Here is a 22,438-nt window from a genome sequence, read left to right as displayed (position 1 = left end):
GCGCTTAGCCTTGGCTGGTTCACCTGGGGGTGCTCGCAGAGGATGGGGAACGCCCAGGGTCCTGGCTGAGCACCCCTGTGGTGATGGGGGAGGGGCCTGTCTTGGGAGCAAGAGGTTCCCAGGGAAGTCAAACCCCATGCTCTTCCAGGAAATGCTGCCTGCCCTGGCCCCTCTCCTGGGACCTGCTGGGCAGAGGCCTCAGGATAAGCCCCTCCCCTTCATCCTGGGAGGAGGCCTGCTCCTTCCAGGGCCGCTCAGAACCTCTCCAGGGCCTCCCAGTGTTCTTTCTTTGAAGCAGTCAGTCTCTGGAAGTGACCACGGTCTGCTGTGGCCCTTCCGCAGGACAGCAGAGGCCTGAGGCTCTCTGAGGGGCACACACTTGATCAGTTACACCCTAAACCGAAGCCCACATGCTCCCAGATGAGTGTGAGACTACAGTCCTCTCCTCAGCTGCCCGCACAACTCTAGACTGGCCAGAGGCTGGAGAACGCAGCTATGGTGACAATTTATTCCATAAGTCTGATTAAGTACCTACTATGCACCCAGTACTGTTCGAGGTGCTGAATGTCGCTTACCAATGGGAAACACTAAGTAATCATTGACTGTGCACCATTGCATTGGTTTCTCCCCCAAACCCAATGGGAGTGGGTTATTACTATTATTACCATCCCACTTGCCCTAAGTCACGTGAGTAGGAAGTGGCAGAACCATGTGGGAGACCCAGGTGGTCTACCCCATGCTTAGAGCCCAGGTATGCTCTGCTGCCCAGTCAGGAAAGGGGACCAGGAGAGGAGGAGGCCTGCCCCTGTCCCTAGCCCCTGCTGCTTGGCTGCCATGGAGGGTGGAACTCTTAGCCAGAGCAGGGTGGAGCTGCTGTGGTTCTCAGGAATGCAGGGTTGTGGGCCCTTTGCTTTGGCAGCATATCTGCCTGCAGCTCTCCAAGCTTCCCTGTGGCCACCCCCCAGCCGGCCTCTCCAGCGCCCACCCACTGCCTTCTGCCCCTCCTAGGCTCTGCACCTAACTCAGGCAAACCCCTGGGCAGGGAGAGGGTGCCAAGCTGGAGCCTTTTTGCCTGCTTCTCCCCACATCCACTGGCACAGGAGGGAGAGGCTAATGGGGAACAGTTTCTGGACTCACCTGGGCTTAAAACCCAGCTCTGCCACAGACAAGCTGTGTGACCCTGGACAGATTATTTAGTCTCCCTGAGCCTCTGTTTTTGCATCTGTAAAATGGGGACGAAAGAGCACCTGCCTGAACAGATACTAGCACGTTCCCCAACTATCAACAACTGGCTGTTGATACTGTTATCCTGTAATATTCACCCATGGCTTCCGGTCCTGGGCTTGCCACCCACTGTGTGACCTGGGGCAGTGCTCGCTCTCTCTGGGCCTCAGTTTCTCCATTTGTACGACCAGCATGTCGGCAGTGATGGTCCTGGTCACCAGACACAGGGCACCCATGGGGCACAAGGGAGGCCAGGGACTTGCTTCCTCTCTCCAGTCCAAATCAAGAAGGCCACATGGGCTTCCGAGAGTTGCATCTTGGAATTGTCCGTAAGTCCTAAGCTGGATGAGCCGTGGCTGACCAAAGGGTCGTTTCAGGGCTGCTCTGAGAATAAGGGGTGTTCCTCATGTCGCCCTTGACAACACTGGTGGTCAGGGACCTGGCTCTCCGCTGCTGTGAGGAGAGCCCCCAACTTACCGAGGGCCCCACCCTCTCTCTGCTTCTGCCAAGGAGACCTTGAGTGCTTCTAGGTGGCTGTGCAGAGCCCCCTCCACCTACACAGGCACTCCTCCCGGCTCAGGGCAGCCCACCGTCCTCCCCCGAGCAGGCAAGGAGGGGCTTCATCCAGAGCAGATTCCAACCTGCGCCTATTAGCCTGGTGACCTTGAGCCTCAGTTTCCCCATCTGTATGAGGGGAAATGACTACACCTACTCACAGTAGGGGTTTGCGAGGGCTCAGAGAATTCGTGGACTAACCGTGCATGAAGGGCAGGTATTTAGTGGACGTTGATCCCCCGTCCTGCATGCCGTCCACCCTAGGCACAGGGCCTCAGTTTCCCCATGTAGTGCTCTGCCTGTGGGGGGGAGGGGTGTTGGGGGGACCTGCCAGGTAGGCCAGGGATATGGGGCAGGGGGGTGGGTCTTGGTGGGCCCAGCAGCTGAGGCCGGTTGCTGGGCCACAGGCAACACACAATAGCAGCCATTGTCTAGGCTCAGCCGCTGGGAGGGTGCGGTGGGGCAGGGGGAGGGGCGGGGCGGCCCGAGGGCCAGCGTGGCCCACCCCCGATGACCCCTGCCCGCCCCCACCACTTCGGTGGTCCCCCACCGCCCCGCGCTCCCTCAGCTCCCTTCGCTCTAATCAGTTCCTTTCGCAGCTGGAGTCGCTGTGCAGCACCCGGCAGGCAGCATGACCACCTCTGCGTTGCCTCCCCACCCAGCACCCCGCCCACACAGAGCCCCACAACCCCGCACCAGCACCCGCAGAGCGGAGTCACATCATCAAGCCAGGTTCCCAGGGGACTCCGCGCTGCACCCGCGGGGTGCCTGCCGAGTGCCCGCACGGGGTGGAGACTCGTGGCCCCCGCCTGTTGCGGGCCCCACCACTGGTTAAGAAACTTGTCTGCACCCTCAGAACAAGACAGCTGCCCCTTTGAGCGTCTCCATCCTCCCCACCTCCCTGGTTGCGGGCATTAAATCGGGTGATGGCTGGCCGGCCTCTGCGGGTTATCACAGCGCCAGCCCCAGGGTCTCCAGCCGGGTTGTCCCCTCAGCCTCCGGGCGGGCGGGCAAAGCTGGCTCTCACCCGCCCCCTTCACCCAGCCCAGGAACAAAGAGCAGAGCTGGAGCCCAGCACTGGCCGCTGGCTGGGGGGTGGGGGATGGGGGTGAAAGAGGACACTGAGGTTGGCCAAGGAGTGGGGTCACCAACATCTTCCCCTTGGAGTGGGGCCCCCATTGGGATGGAAATTGGGGTGAGGCCAGCCTGGGGATGAGGTTGCTGGGACTGGGCTTTGGGGGCGGCTCCTTCCTCCTTTTCCAGGAGTGGAGAGGCTGGGCTCTGGCTCCCATCAGAATGAAACCCTGGGCAAAACCCAAGGGCCATAGTGGGGGGCAGGGGTACCCCCTCCCACCTTGGGCCCCACCCTGGGGGACAGGTTCCTTTTGGGGCCCTCCCTGGTTCTGGATTGAGGCAGTATCTCCTTCAGGTCTTCAGAACAAGGTGACCCAGGGCTCAGGGCTCCTCCCTGGTCCCCTCTGGTCTGGGAGGAGGGCAGTGGGGCAAGTGCCAAAGGATGTTGCTTGGACAACGACGCCAATGAGAGACAGTGTCACTTTGAATTCTCATCTCCAAACGATTCTGCCTTCATGGTCCCCTTTTCTGCAAGGTGGGGTTGGGGGTTGGGGGTGGGAAGTGGAGGCTTTGGGGAGGCCTGTGGCCCCAGGCCAGCCAAGGGCCAGGCCACCAGCCCTTCCTGGCTCCTGAATTCTTAATCAGCATAAATATTTACTTCCTTCCTCTCTTTCCAGGCTCCTAACACAGAGGAGCTTCAGGGAGGTTGGAAGGGGCCTGTGTCTAAAAATAAACAGGTGGAGGGACAGGCAGACACACAGACAAACTGACATGACTAGGGGGTGGGTTAGGCAGAGGGCAGCTCCTCCCCCATCCAGAAGAGTGGAGGGGGCCCATGGCTATCCGTCACTGTCATTCACTCACCTGCCCGCCTGGATCTGGGGCTCCTGAAGGGCAGGGAGGCAGTCTGGTCCCAGCCCCCCTTGCATGGCCGGGAGCTCCTGGCCCATGCATGGCCTGGGGGGCAAATCCAAATGGATCTGCTGGCTCTTACCTGATGGAGTTTAACAGGAACAAGTCAAATCACAGACCTGGGTCCCATGGCCAAGTGCAGCCAACGGTGCTCTGATAATGCAATACCCCCCCCCACACACACACACACACAATAGGCTTAGAGACTAATATTAGCATGTGCTGGTGGGCCTTTGTATGTGTCCCCAGTAGCTGAGGGTCCTAAGTTCTCTGTGTGCTTGGAGGGTCTTAGCAAAAGTGGAGCTTGGCCTAGCCCTGGCCGGCGTTGCTAAATGCTTAGAGGGTCAGCCCGCTCACTGAAGGATCTTGGGTTCGATTCCCAGTCAAAGGCATCTAACTGGGTTGCAGGTCCGATTCCGAATGGGTGCGTGTGGGAGGCAACCAATCGATGTGTCTCTCTCACATTAATGTTTCTCTCACTTTCCACTTCCCTCCCTTCCTTCCACTCTCTAAAAATCAAAGGGAACCCCTGGCTGGTTTGGCTCAGTGGACAGAGTGACGGCCCATTGGACTGAAGGGTCTCGGGTTCAATTCCGGTCAAGGGCACATGCCCGGGGTTGTGGGCTCGATCCCCAATGGGGGGCATGCAGAAGGCAGCCGATTGGTGATTTTTTCTCATCATTGATGTTTCTGTCTTTCCCTGTCCCTTTCTCTCCGAAATCAATAAAAATATACATTTTTAAAAATCAATGGGGAAAAAATATCCTTGGGTGAGGATTAACAACAACAAAAAAGTGGAGCTTGTCCTAGGAAACAGATGAGCCAGGGCTTGGGACTAGGTGAGGACTGTTTAAATAGCTGAGGGGCTTGACCTGGAGAAAACGAGTGGGGATGTGGGGGCTGTCCTCCCCGTCCTGCTCCGTGGAGAGAGCACCACACAGCTCTGTAGGCAACACTGGCCCCCAGGAGACACACCAAACAAAACATGCACGGTCTCTTACCACATGGTGCTGATGGGATTATTCTGTTTTAAATTTTGAAAGCCTTGCCCTGACCGGTGTGGCTCAGTGGATAGAGCGTTGGCCTGCAGACTCAAGGGTCCCAGGTTCGATTCCAGTCAGGGGCATGTATGTTGGTTGTGGGCACATCCCCAGTGGGGGGTGTGCAGGAGGCAGCTGATCGATGTTTCTCTCTCATCTGTGTTTCTAACTCTCCCTCTCCCTTTCTCTCTGTAAAAAATCAATAAAATGTATTAAAAAAAATTAAAAATATAAATTGTGAAAACCTGGATTCAGTGGATGGCAGGGAGTATCTCAGTGTTGGCTTGTTTAGTAGATAGATTTTCAGGGAGTAATCATCTCAGTTAACAAACGCAAGGAAACGCTGTGGCTGCTTCCCCGCATGCGAAAAGACTGCCTCTGTAAGAAGTTCTAATTTGGAATGAGGAGCTGACCTTGCTTTTGGGTCATTTTTATGTGAAGAAAATTATATCACTGAGACATTCTAAGAAAATGGTAAAAACTCCAGCATGAGAACTCATAATAAAAGAATGTCATCACAAAAAAAAAAAAAAAAAGATATATGCATACCTTTTAGTAACCACCAGACAAAGCTGGTCCACTTCCTTCCAACCCTGCCCCTGGCTGGCCTGGCTGGGCCACAGCCCCCGGCTGCCCCCTAGTGGCGGCCCAGAGCCCTCTGGCTCCCTGTGCCTATGGACACCTCTTCTGATCTCACCTGTGAGGCAATGCCACCTGTCTGCACCCCCGTCCCTTGGGGCCAGGCTTTTCAGCCATCTCTCAGCTTTGTTCCCTTAGAGGTGACCACAGATCCCAGTCATCCCTCAGCAGTCAGTAGCTGAGGACCTCTCATGGCACCTTGGAGAACACCTATTGCTCCTCAGGCCTGGTTTTGGGTCTTTCGGCTCAAACCAGGCATGTGCTCCAGGTATGACTTGCCACTCAGTCAGAAATGACCTTTGGGACTTGGCTGGTTATTTCTTGGGAGATCTGACCTTGAATCTGGTAGCTCTACCACTTCCTAGCTCTGTGACCTGAGGCAGGGTCTCTAAAACTCGGTTTTATGGCAAAATGGACTCTTTGAGCTTTGCCTATCAGAGAAGACTTGTGGGAAGTGGACATGGAAGAGCTGAGTAGATGGTTGGCTCTCTTCATGATACCTGCTGGCCAGGCCACTCAGAAGGTTTCCCTGCCTGGGGAGACAGCCTTCACACACCTGCACACACACTGCCTCCCTCTCCTGTGGGCTTTAATGGATGTAGCCCAAGGAGGACTTGGGATCACAGTGTCACAGCACAGCTCCTGTCCTCCCCCAGGTTCTTGCCTGAATACCAGCTTGCCACCTCCAACCCCAGCCCCCACCACTATGCACTCCTTGGACGAGCCGCTTGACCTGAAGCTGAGCATCACCAAGCTCCGGGCGGCGAGAGAAAAGCGCGAGAGGACGCTGAGTGTGGTCCGGCACCGAGCTCTGCACAGGGAGCTTGGCCTGGTGGACGACAGCCCCACCCCATGCTCCCCGGGCTCCCCGCCCTCAGGTACTGCACCGGGTCAGGCCATGGTCTCTGGGCCCTGATGGAGCTGTGGCAATAGGAAGAATGTCCAAGGTGTGCCCACCAGGACGTAACTGCCGTCCCTCACAGCTTCTGGCTTAGAGTGCTCCCCACACTCTGGCCATTCATCCTCCCAGCAGTTTACCTTTGGAGGTCACATTGTCCCCAGGAGGAAGGACGTTACCTGCCCAGTTTATAAAGCTGGGACAGCAGAGTCAGGATTCAAGTTGAGGTCTCTGGGAGGAGGTGGAGGAGCTGAGAAGGGGAAGCAGAGGTTCTGTGTGGTAACAAAAGGCCCTGAGACCCAGCTCCTGGGCTTTGAGGCAGGGTGGGTGGCCAGCAGTCAGTAGAGTTGGGGACCTGGCCCAGCAAGTGTTTCTTAGGCTGCTTCGAGCCCAGGCCTCCTGCTCTGCCTCTGGTGCTCCTGAGAACCACATCTACCCCTTCTGAGCTTGAAGGCTCTAGAAGTGACCTAGCCAAACCTCGCGTTCTGGAGGGGAGCACTGAGGCAGACAGGGCCTGGGGCAAGTTAAAAAGGTCCCTACCTGCCAATGTGATGGGAAGCTCCTAGCTTCACGTTCCTGGTCAGCTGCTCACCCTGTGTACCAGATCATTCTATCTGTAAAATGGATACTTCCCACTTTTCATGGCAACTGATGGCCGAGCTCTCATGATGGCCACGATCACATTTGTCAGTTATATAGGCTGTTGCTCAGATACCTGGGGTCCCAGGTGGCCAGGGGGTGTGGCGTGCCTGGGGTTTGCTTCCAGGGTCGTGGCTTCAGATTCAGAGGTGGGAGGGCCTAGCCCACCAGGACTCCTGACTCCAGCTCCCCTGAATTGTGCTTCTCTTTTAGGCTTCCTACTGAACCCCAAGTTCCCCGAAAAGGTGGAGGGACGCTTTTCAGCGGCCCCACTGGTAGACCTCAGCTTGTCACCATCATCAGGACTGGACTCCCCCAATGGCAGCAGCTCGCTGTCCCCCGAGCGCCAAGGCAACGGTGACCTGCCCACAGTCCCTCCTGCCCCGGTAAGGAGAGGGGTGGGTTTTGAACTACACTCCAATCTCTGTCTGTTGTCACACGCCTCTTTCCCTCTACGTGTGTCTCTATCCAAATCTCCTTCTTTCTCTTATAAGACCGGTCACTGGATTAGGACCGCCCCCCCTCCCACCCTGTCTAGACCACACTTCTAACTTGATCACATCTACAAAGATCTTATTTCAAATGAGGTCACACAGGTACCGGGGGTTAGGACTAGGACATATTGTGGGGGTTAGGACTAGGACATATTGTGGGGACAACTCAACTTGCTATAGGAGACAGAAGGGGTCTGGGCCTGCTGGCCCCACGGGGCACTGACCGCCTCTGCCCCTCGCCCTCTCCTCCCAGGATTTCCAGCCTCTGCGCTACCTGGACAGTGTCCCCAGCTCCTTCCAGTTCTTCCTGCCTCTGGGCTCGGGGGGAGCCCTGCATCTGCCTGCTTCCTCCTTCCTCACCCCCCCGAAGGACAAGTGCCTCTCGCCGGAGCTACCCCTGCCCAAGCAGCTCGTTTGTCGTTGGGCCAAGGTGAGTGTGGGCCAGGAAGAGTGGGACAGGGCCTGGGGCAGGTGGCCTCACATGAGCTCAGAACCCTCCCTGGCCCCGCAGTGTAACCAGCTCTTCGAGCTCCTGCAAGATTTGGTGGATCATGTTAACGATTACCATGTCAAGCCAGAGAAGGATGCGGGGTACTGCTGCCACTGGGAAGGCTGCGCCCGTCACGGTCGAGGCTTCAATGCCAGGTGAGGAAGGGCGAGAGCTGGCAGGAGGGAGGGGGCACAGGTGTCCACTGAGCTGAGCTGTGCTCTATGCCCTCCCTGGAGCAGGTACAAGATGCTCATCCATATCCGCACACACACCAATGAGAAGCCGCACCGCTGCCCCACCTGTAGCAAGAGCTTCTCCCGCCTGGAGAACCTGAAAATCCACAACCGGTCACATACAGGTGAGAGGGGGTGCTGGAGGGTAGCAGCTGGGCAGGCGCCTGGCTATCCACGGGCACCCAAGAGACAGGGGTGCATCCCATTGTTGACGGTCCCTTTTCGAGCTCCACTTGCTGGGGGAAGCCTCCCCTGTGGGTGAGACCCTCAATAAACCGGAGCACAGGCAGGTCTTCCCGCCACACTCGGCATTGTTGTTTGTAAGATTGTCTGACTCGTGCCACCTGCGACTGCACTCACTATGTCTGCTTTGCTCCTCACCATACGTCAGCACACAGTAGGGCCAGCACTGGCCAACAGAGCCACACACCTGATTTTAAAATTCCTAATTGCTGCATTGAAGTACAGAGAAATAGGTGAAATGAACGGTAATCATATATTTTCTGGAACCCAATTATGTCCAAAGTATTATCATTTCAAAATTAAAAATATATCAATGAGACACTGAAAATCTTCATTTCATTTGAAGTCTGCAGAATCTGGTATGTATTTTACACTCACAGCACATCTCAATTTGGAGTGGCCACACTTCAAAGGCCCATAGCCTCACGTGGCTCCATCCTGGCCAGTGAGGGAGCAGACGTTTAGTAAATCTGGAGCCATTCTGCTGCGTAAAGGCTGCATACAGGGCAGTCAGCATTCATGCAGTGCTCACTGTGGGCTTGCCTCTAGTAGGGGCTTTATGGAAGTCTGTAATCAGGTTTATCAGTTCTCTTATTGACGTGGCTGTTGTCACCTGCAATGTGAAGCACAGCACTAACGCCAAGGGCACACAGTCAGTGCACAGGGGTTCTGAGGCTGGCTGTTCAGTGGCTGTGCCTTGCTGCCTCTACCTAGAGTCACATCTCATGCCAGGTGCTGAGGACACTGCCCCTCACATGGGAGTCTGTACTTTCAAGGACATCTTGGTCTGGGGTCTGCCACATAGGTAGTAGGTGCGGGCAGGACACTGGGCTGGGAGACCTCTCACACCAGCCCCACTCGCAGGTGAGAAACCCTACGTCTGCCCATATGAGGGCTGCAACAAGCGCTACTCCAACTCCAGTGACCGCTTCAAGCACACTCGAACCCACTACGTGGACAAGCCCTACTACTGCAAGATGCCTGGCTGCCACAAGCGCTACACGGACCCCAGCTCGCTGCGCAAGCACATCAAGGCCCATGGCCACTTCGTGTCCCATGAGCAGCAGGAGCTCCTACAGCTGCGCCCACCCCCCAAACCACCACTGCCTGCCCCCGATGGCAGCCCCTATGTCAGTGGGGCCCAGATCATTATCCCCAACCCGGCTGCCCTCTTCGGAGGCCCTGGCCTGCCCGGCCTGCCCCTGCCTCTGGCCCCCGGCCCCCTTGACCTCAGTGCCCTGGCCTGTGGCAATGGTGGGGGTGGGGGGAGTGGGGCGGGCATGGGCCATGAGCTGCCAGGCCCTGTCCTGCCCCTCAATCTGGCCAAGAACCCACTGATGCCCTCACCCTTTGGGGTTGGTGGACTGGGCCTGCCTGTGGTCTCCCTCCTGGCTGGCTCCACGGGTGGCAAGGCAGAGGGGGAGAAGGGGCGTGGGGCAGTGCCAGTCAGGGCCCTTGGCCTGGAGGGCCGCAAGACCCCCCTGGAGAGGACTGAGAGTGGCCGCTCGCGGCCCAGCCCGGAAGGACTCCCCCTGCTGCCAGGCACCGTGCTGGACCTGTCCACAGGCGTCAGTTCGGCGGCCAGCAGCCCAGAGGCCCTGGCCCCTGGCTGGGTGGTCATTCCGCCGGGCTCAGTGCTGCTCAAACCAGCTGTGGTGAACTGAACTCATCCCGGGACAACGGCCTGAAGCTCCCAGCCCTGCCCCGACGAACGGAAACTTTTCTGCGAAATAGCAATAATGTCCTGCCCCCAGGGCCTGGTTGGCTGTGTTCCCCTGGCAGCCCCAGCCCCAGCCCCAGACAAGCTGGGTGGCAAGGATGGTGCTAGGCCATTGCTGGTGTCCCCGGCTCCCGAAGGAGGAACTGCCTACTCGCCAGAGAGACCTGAGCCCGAGAGCTGAGGCCTTGCTCACCTCTGGCCCTGTCCTCCACCCTGGTGCCTCCCTCACCCAGTGGCCAATCTGGACAGGTCACCCTCCCTCCCTACCTTGTCACTTGCCAGCCACATCCCAGCAGTGGGGGCAGGTGGGGTGGCATCTGCCCCCTCTGCTGGCCCAGGGCTTCCGCACCCCTTCATGTGGTAAGCTGTGACGAGGGGCCCTGGGATTGAGGCCCCTACCCATCCTGCCCGGTTTCACCAGGCTCCCGCTCGGGGCCTCCTTGGACCCCTTTCCCTCTGGCCCACCCTCCAGAGGGAGAGCAAGACAGACGCAGGCCCCTGCAAAGCCACAGGAAGAGCCACCTTATCCTTATGACAAGGTGCCTCCTGCTCAGAGAGGGAGGCCTGCTCGGCCCACTGCCCCTCATCACCTACCTACCTATCCGAAGCAGCCCTTCTCTGGTTTGGACGGTGCTCTCCAAAATGAGGGAACAGCTGACCACTCAGCTGCCTCTTTACCACTGGCCTCTCCCCTCTACCTTGTAGGGAGCCTTGGAGTGTGGGGAAGGGAGGTGCCAGGACCTCGGGCAGGCCTGGCTCAGGGAACAGGTGGGGTGGGCTTGGCCTGGGGCAGTGTCCCTCTTGCACTTGGGGCTGCAGACACCTGCAGGCCGATAGGAGGCTGGAAGCTGGCTGGGGATGACCCCAGGTTGGGACAGTTCTCATGCTGGGGGTGCCAAGTCACAGCCAGCACACAGGTAAGGGAGGGCTACAGGCCAGTGCTGGGCACAGGAGCTTCCCAGAGGCCATGGACTGAGGCCTTGGGCTTGGGAGATGGTGAAGCAGTCAAGACTGGCTATGGGAGGCCCAGCCCTTCCACCTGGGAGGGGGAAGTCGGTGGAAGCCTGGACTTAAGACATGCTGTTTCCTCTGGCTTCTTCCATCTGAGCCCCTGTCCTAGACATTTTTTTTTTAATCCCAGGGGCCAGAATAAGCCAAGGATGCTGGTGTTCCAGGTGCCCACTACCTGACCCTAGGAATGGGCTCTCCCACCAGGCCCTGGGGACGCAGCAAGTGCTTTCCCCACCCTGAACCCGCACTGTGCCGAGGCACTGGTTTAGGCACAGGAGCTTTGGCTCCAGGCCTGCCCAGTCCTTGGCATCAGTGAGCAACCCTTCCCTTTCCCTGACAGAACAAGGGAGCTGCAGGACAGCAGTGGGGTCCGTAGTAGCCCTGCAGTTCCAGAGTCCCCCTACTGTTCCTCAGCAGCTCTGCTGACCCCTCCCCTTTTCTGGACTGCCCTTCTGTCCTAGAGGGGTCACCCTGACCCAGCCCGCCCTAACAGGGCCTGGCAGCGCTGGCTCTGCCTCTCGAAGGGGCTGTGAGCAGAACAGGAAGGAGCTGGCCTCCTTCAGGCTTCATCAGGACCCAGGCATCCCCACCCCAGGGAGGGCCCCAGGCCCTTTAAGTCCCCAGTTGGGGGATGAGGGGTTTGGGTTTGCAATGGAAGCCCAGGGAGCAGAGGAGCAGGGCACTGGAAGATGACATTAGCTCAGCATGTGACTCAGTGATAGACCAGGCTCAGAAGAGCTGGTATATGTGTTGTTGTTGGTTTGTTGTTGCACATTCCAGGATATCAGTATTTTAACAGGTTCTAAGTGCCTTTCTATCGTAGCTTATGTTTTTCCTCCTCTTGGCTCCACTGCTGTTAGCATAGAGTAAAAAGAAAAAAAAAAAAAGATAAGCTAATGACTATAACAATATATTCCTCCATGTGAGAGGAAGTTTATAAAGAAACAATAAAAGTGAGTTGCAAAGATGGTTTCTGTTGTGGATGTGCCAGAGGCTGAGCCACCCAACAAGAGATCACTTCCAACTGTCCTGTGTCTGGCTCTAAGGTCACCCACTCCAGCCTGCGGCACCCAGAGGCCGTTCTGGGGTTTCCTCCTAACCCTGTGGGTGCCATCACCTCAACATTCTGCTGGGAGCTGGAAGGGTAGGAGGGGTCAGGTGCTGAGGGAGCAGGAGTGCTAGGAGCTGAAAAGCAAGATTCCAGACAAAGCGCACAGGCTTGGCTGCTTGTCCTGCAGTACCTGCTGTGGCTTAGCCCTTAGGAAGACCCAGCTCCAGGGCCTCTGGGCAATGAGAGGCTTCTCTTCCCCAGCTGTACATGGAGCATTCTGCTCCAATCACTGAGATGCTAGAGTCAAACTCAGTGTGGAGAGGTGCTTTGTGACAGAGCTTGGGTGCCCAGGGCTCTGTCCCCAGGTGAGAAGGGCAGCGGCAGATCCAAGGATGGTCGTACTATAGGAGGGACCTGGCGCTGGCACTGACAGCAGGAGTGGCTGTGTCCAGTACATAACAGAACTCGGCTGGCTCTCCACGGGCAGGCCAGGCCAGGTGGGAAGGCTGCCTGGCTTCTTGCCAAACTTACCCACCCAGCCCCTTGCCCTTCTCCCACCAGCCCATGGCTGGCAGGAAGAGCAGTCTGTTTTCTGGAATCTAGACATGCAATTGAGAAATGCGGAAAAGACATTTATTAACGAGCTATAAATTAGAGGTGGAAGGGGGGGGGGGGGAGCCAGTGGTCACGTTTGTGGCCTCTTCTCTTTCTCTCTGTCCTCCTGAGCCTGGATTCGGAGCTCCTCCTCAAGGCGCTCCTTCGCTCGGACAACCTGGGGAAGGAGTTGCAAACAGCTAGGTAGGGTGGCCTGCACAAGATGGTCCAATTCCAGCTGTGAGTCCGGACAGCATGAGGCAGGTCTAGTGCCTGGGGTGGGAAAAGTGGCCTGGGGACTTCCCCCTATAAGGAGACAACCCAGGGCATGTGGACTGTCATATGGGATCTGAAGCTGCTTCTAGCAACCCACCAGCTGATGGTCCTCTTCCCTCAAAGTCATGGCTGTTGGGAGGGCCACTGTCCAGGCTGATGCAGGACTCAGCCTGACAGAACCCAACAGCCGAGGCAGCCAAAAGGAGTGACAGTTTAGGGGGTCTCCCTGAGGTTGGGGCACCAGGGAGAGGCCCACACACCTTTCTGCCTGCCAAGCCCTGAACTACCTGGAACATGGCTTGCCCTCCTCCCAGCAGCAAACACTACTCACCTTTGACTGCAGGTAGAAGGAGCCGCCCACAGATTTATCATTCACCTTGAATAGGTGTTCGTACTTCTGCAGAGGAGGGGAGACGGTGAGAGGTGTGCAGTCTCTGGGTTACAGAGGCGGGGGAAGCTAGGAGATGACAAAGAAGGAAAGCAAAAGGGCTCGATCCCTCCGCCCTGCATGCCTGAAACGCCACACAGGAAGCCACTACAACCACTAAGGGGCAGAAAGGTGAACAGGTACCCACGGAGGGAGGGGTTTGGCTGCTACCACCAACTGCTCAATGCCCCTGCTACTGCCTCCCTTGGGCCTAAAAACTAACAAGGGACATTGGCACCCACAAGTCGGAGTCCCAGCTGGCTGTACCCCAAGTCTACCCTACCCCTTCCTGCCAGGCCTCCTTTACTCTTACCCACGCTGCTGGCCTGTCCCCCCACCCCCCTTTCTGGTCTGCTTGTCTCAGAGCCAGCCCAGTGGCCTCACCTTCTGGATCTCCTCGGGGTTCAGTTTGGAGACATTGAGAATCTGCTGTGCCTCCTGGAGGCTGAGGCCGGAGAGGTTAGAGGCGGCTGCAGACTGGTGTCCGGCACGTCCCCGGGCATCAGCTGCTGCCCGGCTGGCTGTGTGAACATGGGGTTAGTGCTCAACCCTCAGCAGCCCAGAGCTTACCTGGCCTCCATGTAGGTGGCTCACCCCTGCCAAGTGACACATGGAGGCAGAAGTGGCCAGAGGGCATTTCTCCAGGAGTGGTTTCTTTTTTTGGGGAGTGGGGGGGGGGGGTAGTGTTGGAGGGGTATTGAAGTGAGGACAGATTTGCTCCACTAGGGGGCAGGGTCTAGTCACCAAACCTGGAGCCTAGTCCCCAGCCTAGACCACAAAGATTACCCTGCCCCTCTTCTCTCTACTGCGCCCTCATCTGGGCACTTAGAAAGTTGGGGATCTTTAGGCTAAGGGGAGCAGAGCGAAGCTGTGGCAAGGGGAGGCAGCAATAGCTCTGCCCACTGGTTACCTAGGACACCAAAGCAGGCTGCCTCCGGTGACACTTCCTTTTCACTGACCCTAGATACAGAAGCCCGTACACTTTTACTTAAGGGATCAGAGGGCTTTGCAGGCCAATTAGTCCGTGTTGGACTCTCTTAAAAGCAGCCAGAGGGTATAGCTGTGTTCCAATAAAACTTTATCTACAAAAGCAAATGGCTAGGTAGGCCAGTTTGCCAACTCCTGCCTGTATGCTCCTGTCAACCAGGTCTCTCTCTTATGGGAATGCTTCACAGTCCATCATTGCCCCCAACCACGGTAAGTGCCCCAGGCTACCCAAGCTGTCAGAACCCCAACCCACAGAAATCCTGCATTCACAACTGGCCCAGCATGCGGGGGCCCATTGCTATGGGGAAAATCTGACCTGGGCAGGAGCTCCCACCCCAGGGGGAGACACGGGTCAAGCTTACCTGCAAATTCCTGCCGCAGGGCCCGGGCAAAGGCTCTGCCCACCACCTGCGCCCCCATCACAATGATCTGGGCCAGGTACTTGGCCTGTTGGCAAAGCAGGCATTTGGTTAGCAGGCTGCGGCCCCCAGAGGTGGCAACCTGGAAATGGCTGCGGGGTGGCCCCCAGAAAGTTGAGGTAATAAAACACAAAACGGCAGCCACAGGCCTTTTCTAAAGAAAAGCTACTTTGGGTGGCTTCAGGCGTTCATGAGAGAGTAGGTGAGGGGGTAAACCTGACCAAGTCCCCAGAGGCACACCACTTGGCTTTTCCATGGCCTCTGGGAGAGCAGGTAGGAGCCAAGGCAAAGTGGCTGCAGGGCACAGAAGCCACTGGCTTCAGGAATAACACTGTGGCCAGGCGCCAGAACTAGGGCCAGTCCCAGACTCACCCACTCACTCACTTTGGCATCTAGGCCAACGAGGGCACTTTCTGTGTTTCTGGGACCGGCTGGTCCAACCTTCATTCTACTGGTGACATTCTAATTTTCCCAACACTATTCAAGTGTACTTCATTCAACACAACACAGCAAAAACTCTGTACCTTCCAGGAGGGAAAGGCCATGAGGCAGGCATTTATACAAACACATCAAGGACCAAGTAATGAGGGAGCGCAGGGCTGTTACGCATTCCTCCACCGGCTCACTCATTCACTCACTCACTGAGAGGCAACATTTAGACTACAAAGATACACGGGCCCAACCCTGGCCGAGTTGCTCAGTTGGTTAGAGTGTTGTTCCTCCAAGGTTGTGGGTTCAATCCCTGGTCAGGCCACAGACAGGGGTCAACCAATGAATACATAAATAAATGGAACAACAAATCAATTTCTCTCTCACCTCCACCTCCCCCCTCTCCCTCTACTAAACTCAATCAATCAATAAAATCAATAAAATAAAATCAGATGCAGGGGCCCCTGTCCTTGGAGCTCCCACACCTGCAGGCCTTGCAGGGAAATCCTCCAAGGCACCACATGGCAGTGTCCCACCCTGAGGCCACAGGGGTCCATGCACCCCAGAGGCAAGTGGGGAGTCTCATTAAGCATGTGACCAGAGGCATGGATGGAAACCAGGAATGAGATGGAGCTACTAGAAGACAACAGTATGTCTACTGGGATGGGTTTTGAAGGACAGGTAGAATTATGATGGGGATACTGGGGCTTCCTAGGCCGAGGGACCAAGGGGAGCCAAAACTGGGAGAAAGCATAAGAAATGTCCAGGTAGCAGCCAAAAGCCTAGGGGACCAGGAAGGCAGCTGAGATGGGCAAATGTGCAGCTCTTACAGTGAACAGAGATTACATATAGCCTGTCCATGAGAAAATGGCTGTGTGTGAGAGATGGCACAAACTTGGTAGAGGACACCGGGAGAATGCTCACTGCAGGTCAACACTGTTCATGGGGCACATCCAAGTGGTTTCCCTTGTTCTCTGTACTTTTCTGTCTTTAGATTTCCTATCAGTCAACAAGTATCTAAGCAAGAGTGACAGGCACCACGCCAAACACATTCTGTTTATTGTGCTATTTTTTATTTTTAACAAATATTTTTTATTGATTTAAGAGACAAAGGGAGAGGGAGAGAACGACAGCAACATCAATGATGAGAATCATTGATTAGTTGCCTCCTGCACGCCCCCTACTGGGGATTGAGCCCGCAACCCGGGAACATGCCCTTGACCGGAATCAAACCTGGGACCATTCAGTCCGCAGGCCACCGCTCTATCCACTGGGCCAAACCGGCTAGGGCTATTGTGTCATTAACCCTAACAACTCAAGACACTGAGACATAAAAAATAACAACACAAAAAGAACAAAACAAAAAAAGACACTAAAGCACAGAGGTATTTAGAGACCAGCCCAAAGACACACAGCTAGTACTCAGGGCAAGGTGGGCAAGGATCCCAAAGCCAGTGCTATCAGCCATGGCATCCCTAGGTTGCCCATCTCACACAGGGTTCTGGGATCTGCAGGAAGGGCAACAAAGCAACCTGACAAGGAGCAAGGACCCAACCCAGAGGCCAGAGGGTCTTGTCAGATTCCAGTGCAATCCAGACTCCAGTACTGGCCTCCCTTGAACCTGCCCTTCCCTAGTAATTCTGGGCCATTGTCAGGAACTAATAAATGGAAATGGGTTTGGATTTCACGAGTGGGTGGAAATTTCATAAGTCCTGTATTTCACACCAGAAACCAAAGCTCAGTGAAGACTCCTGTGGTCAGGGCTCCAGTCAGCTGCCTTGCAGGTGTGAAGACAAACAATGGACATGCTATTGACTGGGAAGCCTCACCTGACTCCCCAACCCCACCTAAAGCCGCTCTCAAGTGGGACAGGAGGCTCTGGGATGAATTGCTGGTCCTGTTTGAGTGACAGAGAGAGACTGATAGGCCACTAGGTGTCTCCAGAGGGTTTCCTTGGCCTGGCACCTTCAACCTTCAGAACATACCCTCCTTTGCTGCCACATGCCTGAGTGCACCACCACTGTACCACCTTGTACTCTGCCCAGGGTAGTAACTGTTGCTAAAAAAAAAATGAATGTTAAGAACAAGGCTGTCATGGGCAATTCCTCCTACCATCCCCTCTAGGCTTCAAACCAAAGTGGCATGGTGGCTCCATGGTTCCAGCTGCCAGAGCTCTGTGGCTGCAGGGAAGGCTGGGCTGTTCTGCAGTTTCCCAGTAGCTAAGGGAGCTGCCCGGTCAGCTGAATTAGACTACAAGGTTCCCGGGAGAGCCAACTCCCAGGGGAGGCCGTGTGGTCTTGTGGTTACACAGGCAAGCTTTGGGATTACCTGTGTGCAAATCCCAGCTGTGTGCCCTGGACAAGTTCTCAACCTCCCTGAGCCTCCAATTCCTCACCAACAATGGGACTGCCATAAGGATTAAATGAGGTAATGTGTGTAAAGTGCCTGATACAGAGCCTGATGACACAGTAGGTGATCAATAAATGTTGGTTTTCATTTATTACTATTAAAAAAACTTGACAATGGCCAGTCACTATGGAGTAACAAAGCTTCTCCCAATAAAGCAGTTCATTTAATAGATTCTCTAGTTACTCAGGGGAGAAGGCTGCAAAAAGCCAGGGACCTCAGAAGCAATGTGAAAGCAGAGTGAGAATGCTGCTTTGGAGCTGGGCTGACATAACCTGGAATCCCCAGCTTCGCTTCTTCTTTTTCTTTTTTTAAAAAATATATTTGTATCAATTTCAGAGAGGAAGGGAGAGGGAGAGAGAGAGAGAAACATCAATGATGAAAGAGAATAATCGACTAGCTGCCTCATGCACATCCCCAACTGAGGATTGAGCCTGCAACCCAGGCATGTGCCCTGACTGGGAATCAAATCTTGATCTTCTGGTTCATAGATCAACACCCAACCACTGAGCCACGCCAGCCAGGCCCCAGCTTTACTTCTTGTTAGTTGTGTGGCACTAGGCAAATTACTCAACCTCTCTGAATTTTTTTTCTGTTTACTTATTGATTTTAGAGAGAGATGAAGGGAGGGGTCAGGGAGAGAGATAAACATCACTTTGCTGTTCCACTTATTTACACATTCATTGGTTGATTCTTGTATGTGTCCTGACAGGGGATTTGAACCCACAACCTTGGCATATCAGAACAATGCTCTAACCCAGTGGTCGGCAAACCGCAGCTCACGAGCCACATGCGGCTCTTTGGCCCCTTGAGTGTGGCTCTTCCACAAAATACCACATGTGGGCGCGCATGTACAGTGCGATTGAAACTTCGTGGCCCATGCGCAGAAGTCGGTTTTCGGAAAGGAGATAGATGAAACAAGTATACAAGACGAGTGTGGATGGGAGAGTTGGAAGGGGTCTACCTCAGCGAACGTACCTCAATCAGATTGAGGACGTTTTTAGCAAAGGCCAGCTTAGGAGTACCCTAATTAAGTTAATAACAATGTACCTACCTATATAGTTTAAGTTTAAAAAATGTGGCTCTCAAAAGAAATTTCAATCGTTGTACTGTTGATATTTGGCTCTGTTGACTAATGAGTTTGCCGACCACTGCTCTAACCGAAGGAGCTATCCAACCAGGGCTGAGTTTGTTTTCTTATCTGCAAAATGGGGAGAATAATACCTTCCTCACAGGAGAGCTGTAAGACCCTCAGGAGGCAATGCACATAAGACCAAGAGGACAGACAGACAGTGGCAGGTCCAGAGCAACTCAACAGCTGCCTTTGCTTCTGGACCAGGTCCTACTTGGTGTTGAATAATCTAGAGATGAGAGGTATAGCCAAGTCTCTCATTCATCTATTCAAGACCCAGACACCTGCTAAGCACCAACTGTGGGTCAACTACGCTCAGAGCTGAAGATTGATGGGGGAGCAGTGTTCTGCAAACTATAGCTACCACAGGTGATGAAGACAGCCACTGGCTGAGGCCTCTCTCAGAAAGCCCATAGTCCACAGACTGACATTTGGGCCTGAAGACCCTGGGCCAGAGCAATTGGCTGACACAGCATCCAACTTCAGGCCAAGCTAACAGTTAAGGAGCAGAGGTCAGAGCCAGGATTCCGAGCCTGGGACTCACTGTGGACAGCACACATGCTTTCTCACCTGGGAAGCATCCTGGCCTAATGCAGGACCAAAGGCCCGCAGCTGGGGGTGGGAGAGCACTCAGGAATGTGGTTTATCCCAAATCAAGTGCATCAACAAGGGAGCCTGGCTTTCAGACAAACCCATGTGCAATGTTTCCTTCGAGGAACAGTTCCAGGCCCTCAGGCTGGTGGGCAGAGACAGCCAGAGATTCACCCCTTTCTTTCAAGGATGCACTGAGATAGGATGGGGCTCTGTTCATACAGGGCCCCTGCAAACAGTTGTTGGTATCACAACTAAGCAGGAGGGAGGTCAAGGCCACAACTGTCCAATTTACCATGGTTATGTGTGGGCCTGGCATGTGGCTGGCGCAGCAGGTGCCTGATACATATTTGAATGAATGTGACATTTAACCAAGACACCGTCGGCTCTGCTTTGGGCAAACTGAAGTCTCATAATCTCTAAGTCCCCAGACAGAATTTCCAAATGCCCCCCACACCCTCTGCTGAGGAGGGCTCTAGCCTCCCCTGACAACACACACAACTCTCCACCAACACCGCCTGCAAATTCAGTCCACTCTCCAGTTCGGTCCAGGCACAGATGACTTCTCTGGTTTCTTCTTCCCTCACTTCTCTCCACCATTCACTCCTACATCAGCCCCTCTACTTCTTTACCTGAAATCTCTGCCGCTCTGAATTCACACACCGCATACGTCATTCTTCTAAAGTGGGCAATTCAGTGCTTTCTAGTGTATTTAGAGTTGTGTGACCATCATCACTACTTCCAAAACATTTTCATCCCCCCCCCAAAAAAAAAAAACTCCATACCCATAACCTTGAATATCCTCCCTTCCACTCCAATACTGTCAAAATCCAACATCCTTCAAGACCTAGTCACGTGACCCCCACCCAAGTGAAACCTTCCCAGTCTCCTCCCATTTCTACCTTCCCATAGCACTTGTTCTTGTCCTATTAATATCTTATCAAGTTGTCTTAATTGACAGACTGGCCTACCTTCTCCCAGAGGATACAAACTCCTCCAGAGCCACATTTTACTCAGCCCTTGAGGGTGGCTCGGAGTTACATGTGGGAGCGAGGGCTCATCATAGGGCCCCAACAAATGGCAGTGACCATTACAAGGCAGAAATCATGTGATGGGAAACGTCAAGTCTTGGGACACAGAAGGAGTGGTGCCATCCCAGGCACACGTGGGATGAGTGACCCTGGAGGAGTCAAACATGCAGAGCTTCAGGTTCCTTCTCTTGTGAAATGGGGACAGGGAGAAGCACCGACTTCTTTAAGAATTACATAAAAATCAAAAAGAAAAAGAAAGAATTCCATGAAAATCTACTTAAAGCCTCAGCGCAGGGGCTGGCACTTGTAAGCTCTTCTGTTATTCTTACCACTTTCAGTTAAGAAGTGTTTCCTCAAACCCCTGCATCAATCACTTTGAGACGGGGCAGAGCTCAAGACCCTGTATTTTTTAAAAGTATACATTTTTAATTTACTGATTTTAGAGAGAGAGAGAGAGAGAGGAAGAGGGAGAGATTTGTTGTTCCACCCATTCGTGCATTCACTGGTATGGGGGCGACGCTGTAAACAACTGAGCAGAACCCTGCATTTTTAAGGGGGTCCCAAGTGCCCTGACGCAGCCAGCGTGGCCCAGGCGTGTGCACTGGCTCTAGGTGCCAATGGTGCCGCAGAAACACCGTTTTCAGGGTCGCAGGGCCTGGTTCAAGCCCCAGCCAGTTCTACCACTTTATTGTGAAAGTCTCGGAGCCGTTTCGCCAGCTTCCAAGTGGGGACACTAACAGGACCGCACCAACAACTAGCTCCAGGACAGAGCAGGCTCGCGTGCAGGGCTCAGCTCCGCCTCAGGCTGCTCGCACATGGGCACCATGGTGCACGGCCATCGCGTCCGCTGGAGCCCTGCCTTCCAGCCAGTCGGCTCTCCCCGGCTCCGAGGCCGCCAGCGCCCGCCTAGGTACCCCCAGGTGCGACGCCCTTGGCCCCGCTTCCCGCCGGGCACGTAAGGGGAACTCGCCGCCCTCGCCCCGAAACGGCCTCCTCCCCCGTCCCACCCCCGGGCAGCCCCCGACTCAGGCCTCACCATGGCAGCCGCTCTGCCTCGGGGGCGCGGGCTCCGTCTTCCACGCCTCGCGGCCCCGGCTCAAGGGCGGCCGGCAGGTCAAAGGTCGAAGAGAGCTACGGAGAGCGCGTGCGCGATGCCACGCTGGGCATGCGCGTAGCCTCGACCCAGCGGGGCGGAGTGTCGGTGGTTACGCAGGAGGCCTGGGCGAAGGTGGGGGCGGGTCCTGCCGCGCGCTGGGCTCCGGAGCTAATCCCGCGCGGGTGACGGGCGGTCCCAGGACCCTCTGCGACCTCGCGCTTATCCCGGTGCGCTAGGAGTCACCCAATACATGGGTCAGAAGTGGGCCAGTTTTTCCCCTTGATTTTGCCAAAAGATGTGGTACTAAAAGATAAGCAATAAATACACATCACCCGAACATAAGGAGTTTGATACCAACTTCTCACAAATATTTAAGAAAAGAGAAAACTTCAAAATAGGGCTCATTCCCTCCTTCAGTTCTTTGCTCAAATGTCACCTTCTCAATGAGGCCGTTTTTTAATAACTGATTTATTGAGATGTAATTCACATATACAATTCATCTTTTTTAAATATATATTTTTATTGATTTCAGAGAGGAAGGGAGAGAGATAGAAACAACAGTGATGAGAGAGAATCACTGATGGGCAGGACTCCCACGGGGGACCCAGCCCAGAACCGGGGCCTGCGCCCTTGACCAGAATCGAACCTGGGACCCTTCAGTCTGCAGGCCGACACTGTATCCATTGAGCCAAACCAGCCAGGACCAATTCATCTTTTATATTTTATTTTATTTTAAAATATATTTTATTGATTTTTACAGAGAAGAAGGGAGAGGGATGGAGAGTTAGAAACATCAATGAGAGAGAAACATCGATCAGCTGCCTCCT

General features: G+C 54.9%; 2 protein-coding genes across 4 annotated transcripts; one reads left to right on the top strand and one right to left on the bottom strand.

The window, feature by feature from the left end:
* Nucleotides 1-6,150: 6,150 nt before the first annotated feature.
* On the top strand, nucleotides 6,151-12,137 carry GLIS2 (GLIS family zinc finger 2; the record flags this gene model as incomplete). 3 transcript variants are annotated; one of them, XM_081089864.1, is made up of 6 exons in its annotated part: nucleotides 6,151-6,322; nucleotides 7,195-7,367; nucleotides 7,729-7,905; nucleotides 7,987-8,120; nucleotides 8,205-8,323; nucleotides 9,306-12,137. In XM_081089864.1, the coding sequence occupies 6 exons, from the start codon at nucleotides 6,151-6,153 to the stop codon at nucleotides 10,103-10,105; spliced, it is 1,575 nt and encodes a 524-aa protein (XP_080945990.1). In that variant the 3' UTR covers nucleotides 10,106-12,137. The 3 variants fall into 3 exon arrangements, with proteins under 3 accessions (XP_080945990.1, XP_080945989.1, XP_080945988.1); XM_081089863.1 differs by having other exon boundaries at nucleotides 8,202-8,323; XM_081089862.1 differs by having other exon boundaries at nucleotides 7,729-8,120; nucleotides 8,202-8,323.
* Nucleotides 12,138-12,842: 705 nt separating this feature from the next.
* PAM16 (presequence translocase associated motor 16) lies at nucleotides 12,843-21,642 on the bottom strand. Its single transcript, XM_081089861.1, has 5 exons — nucleotides 21,552-21,642; nucleotides 14,870-14,954; nucleotides 13,905-14,041; nucleotides 13,425-13,490; nucleotides 12,843-12,995 (listed from the first exon to the last, which is right to left on the bottom strand). The coding sequence occupies exons 1-5, from the start codon at nucleotides 21,552-21,554 to the stop codon at nucleotides 12,909-12,911; spliced, it is 378 nt and encodes a 125-aa protein (XP_080945987.1). The 5' UTR covers nucleotides 21,555-21,642; the 3' UTR covers nucleotides 12,843-12,908.
* Between the last annotated feature and the right edge of the window lie 796 nt (nucleotides 21,643-22,438).

This window comes from Myotis nattereri (assembly GCF_964212035.1).
Source record: "Myotis nattereri genome assembly, chromosome: 4".
Lineage (NCBI taxonomy): Eukaryota > Metazoa > Chordata > Mammalia > Chiroptera > Vespertilionidae > Myotis > Myotis nattereri.
The sequence above is the reverse complement of the archived record's forward strand: the minus strand, read 5'-3'. Positions and strand labels throughout refer to the sequence as shown.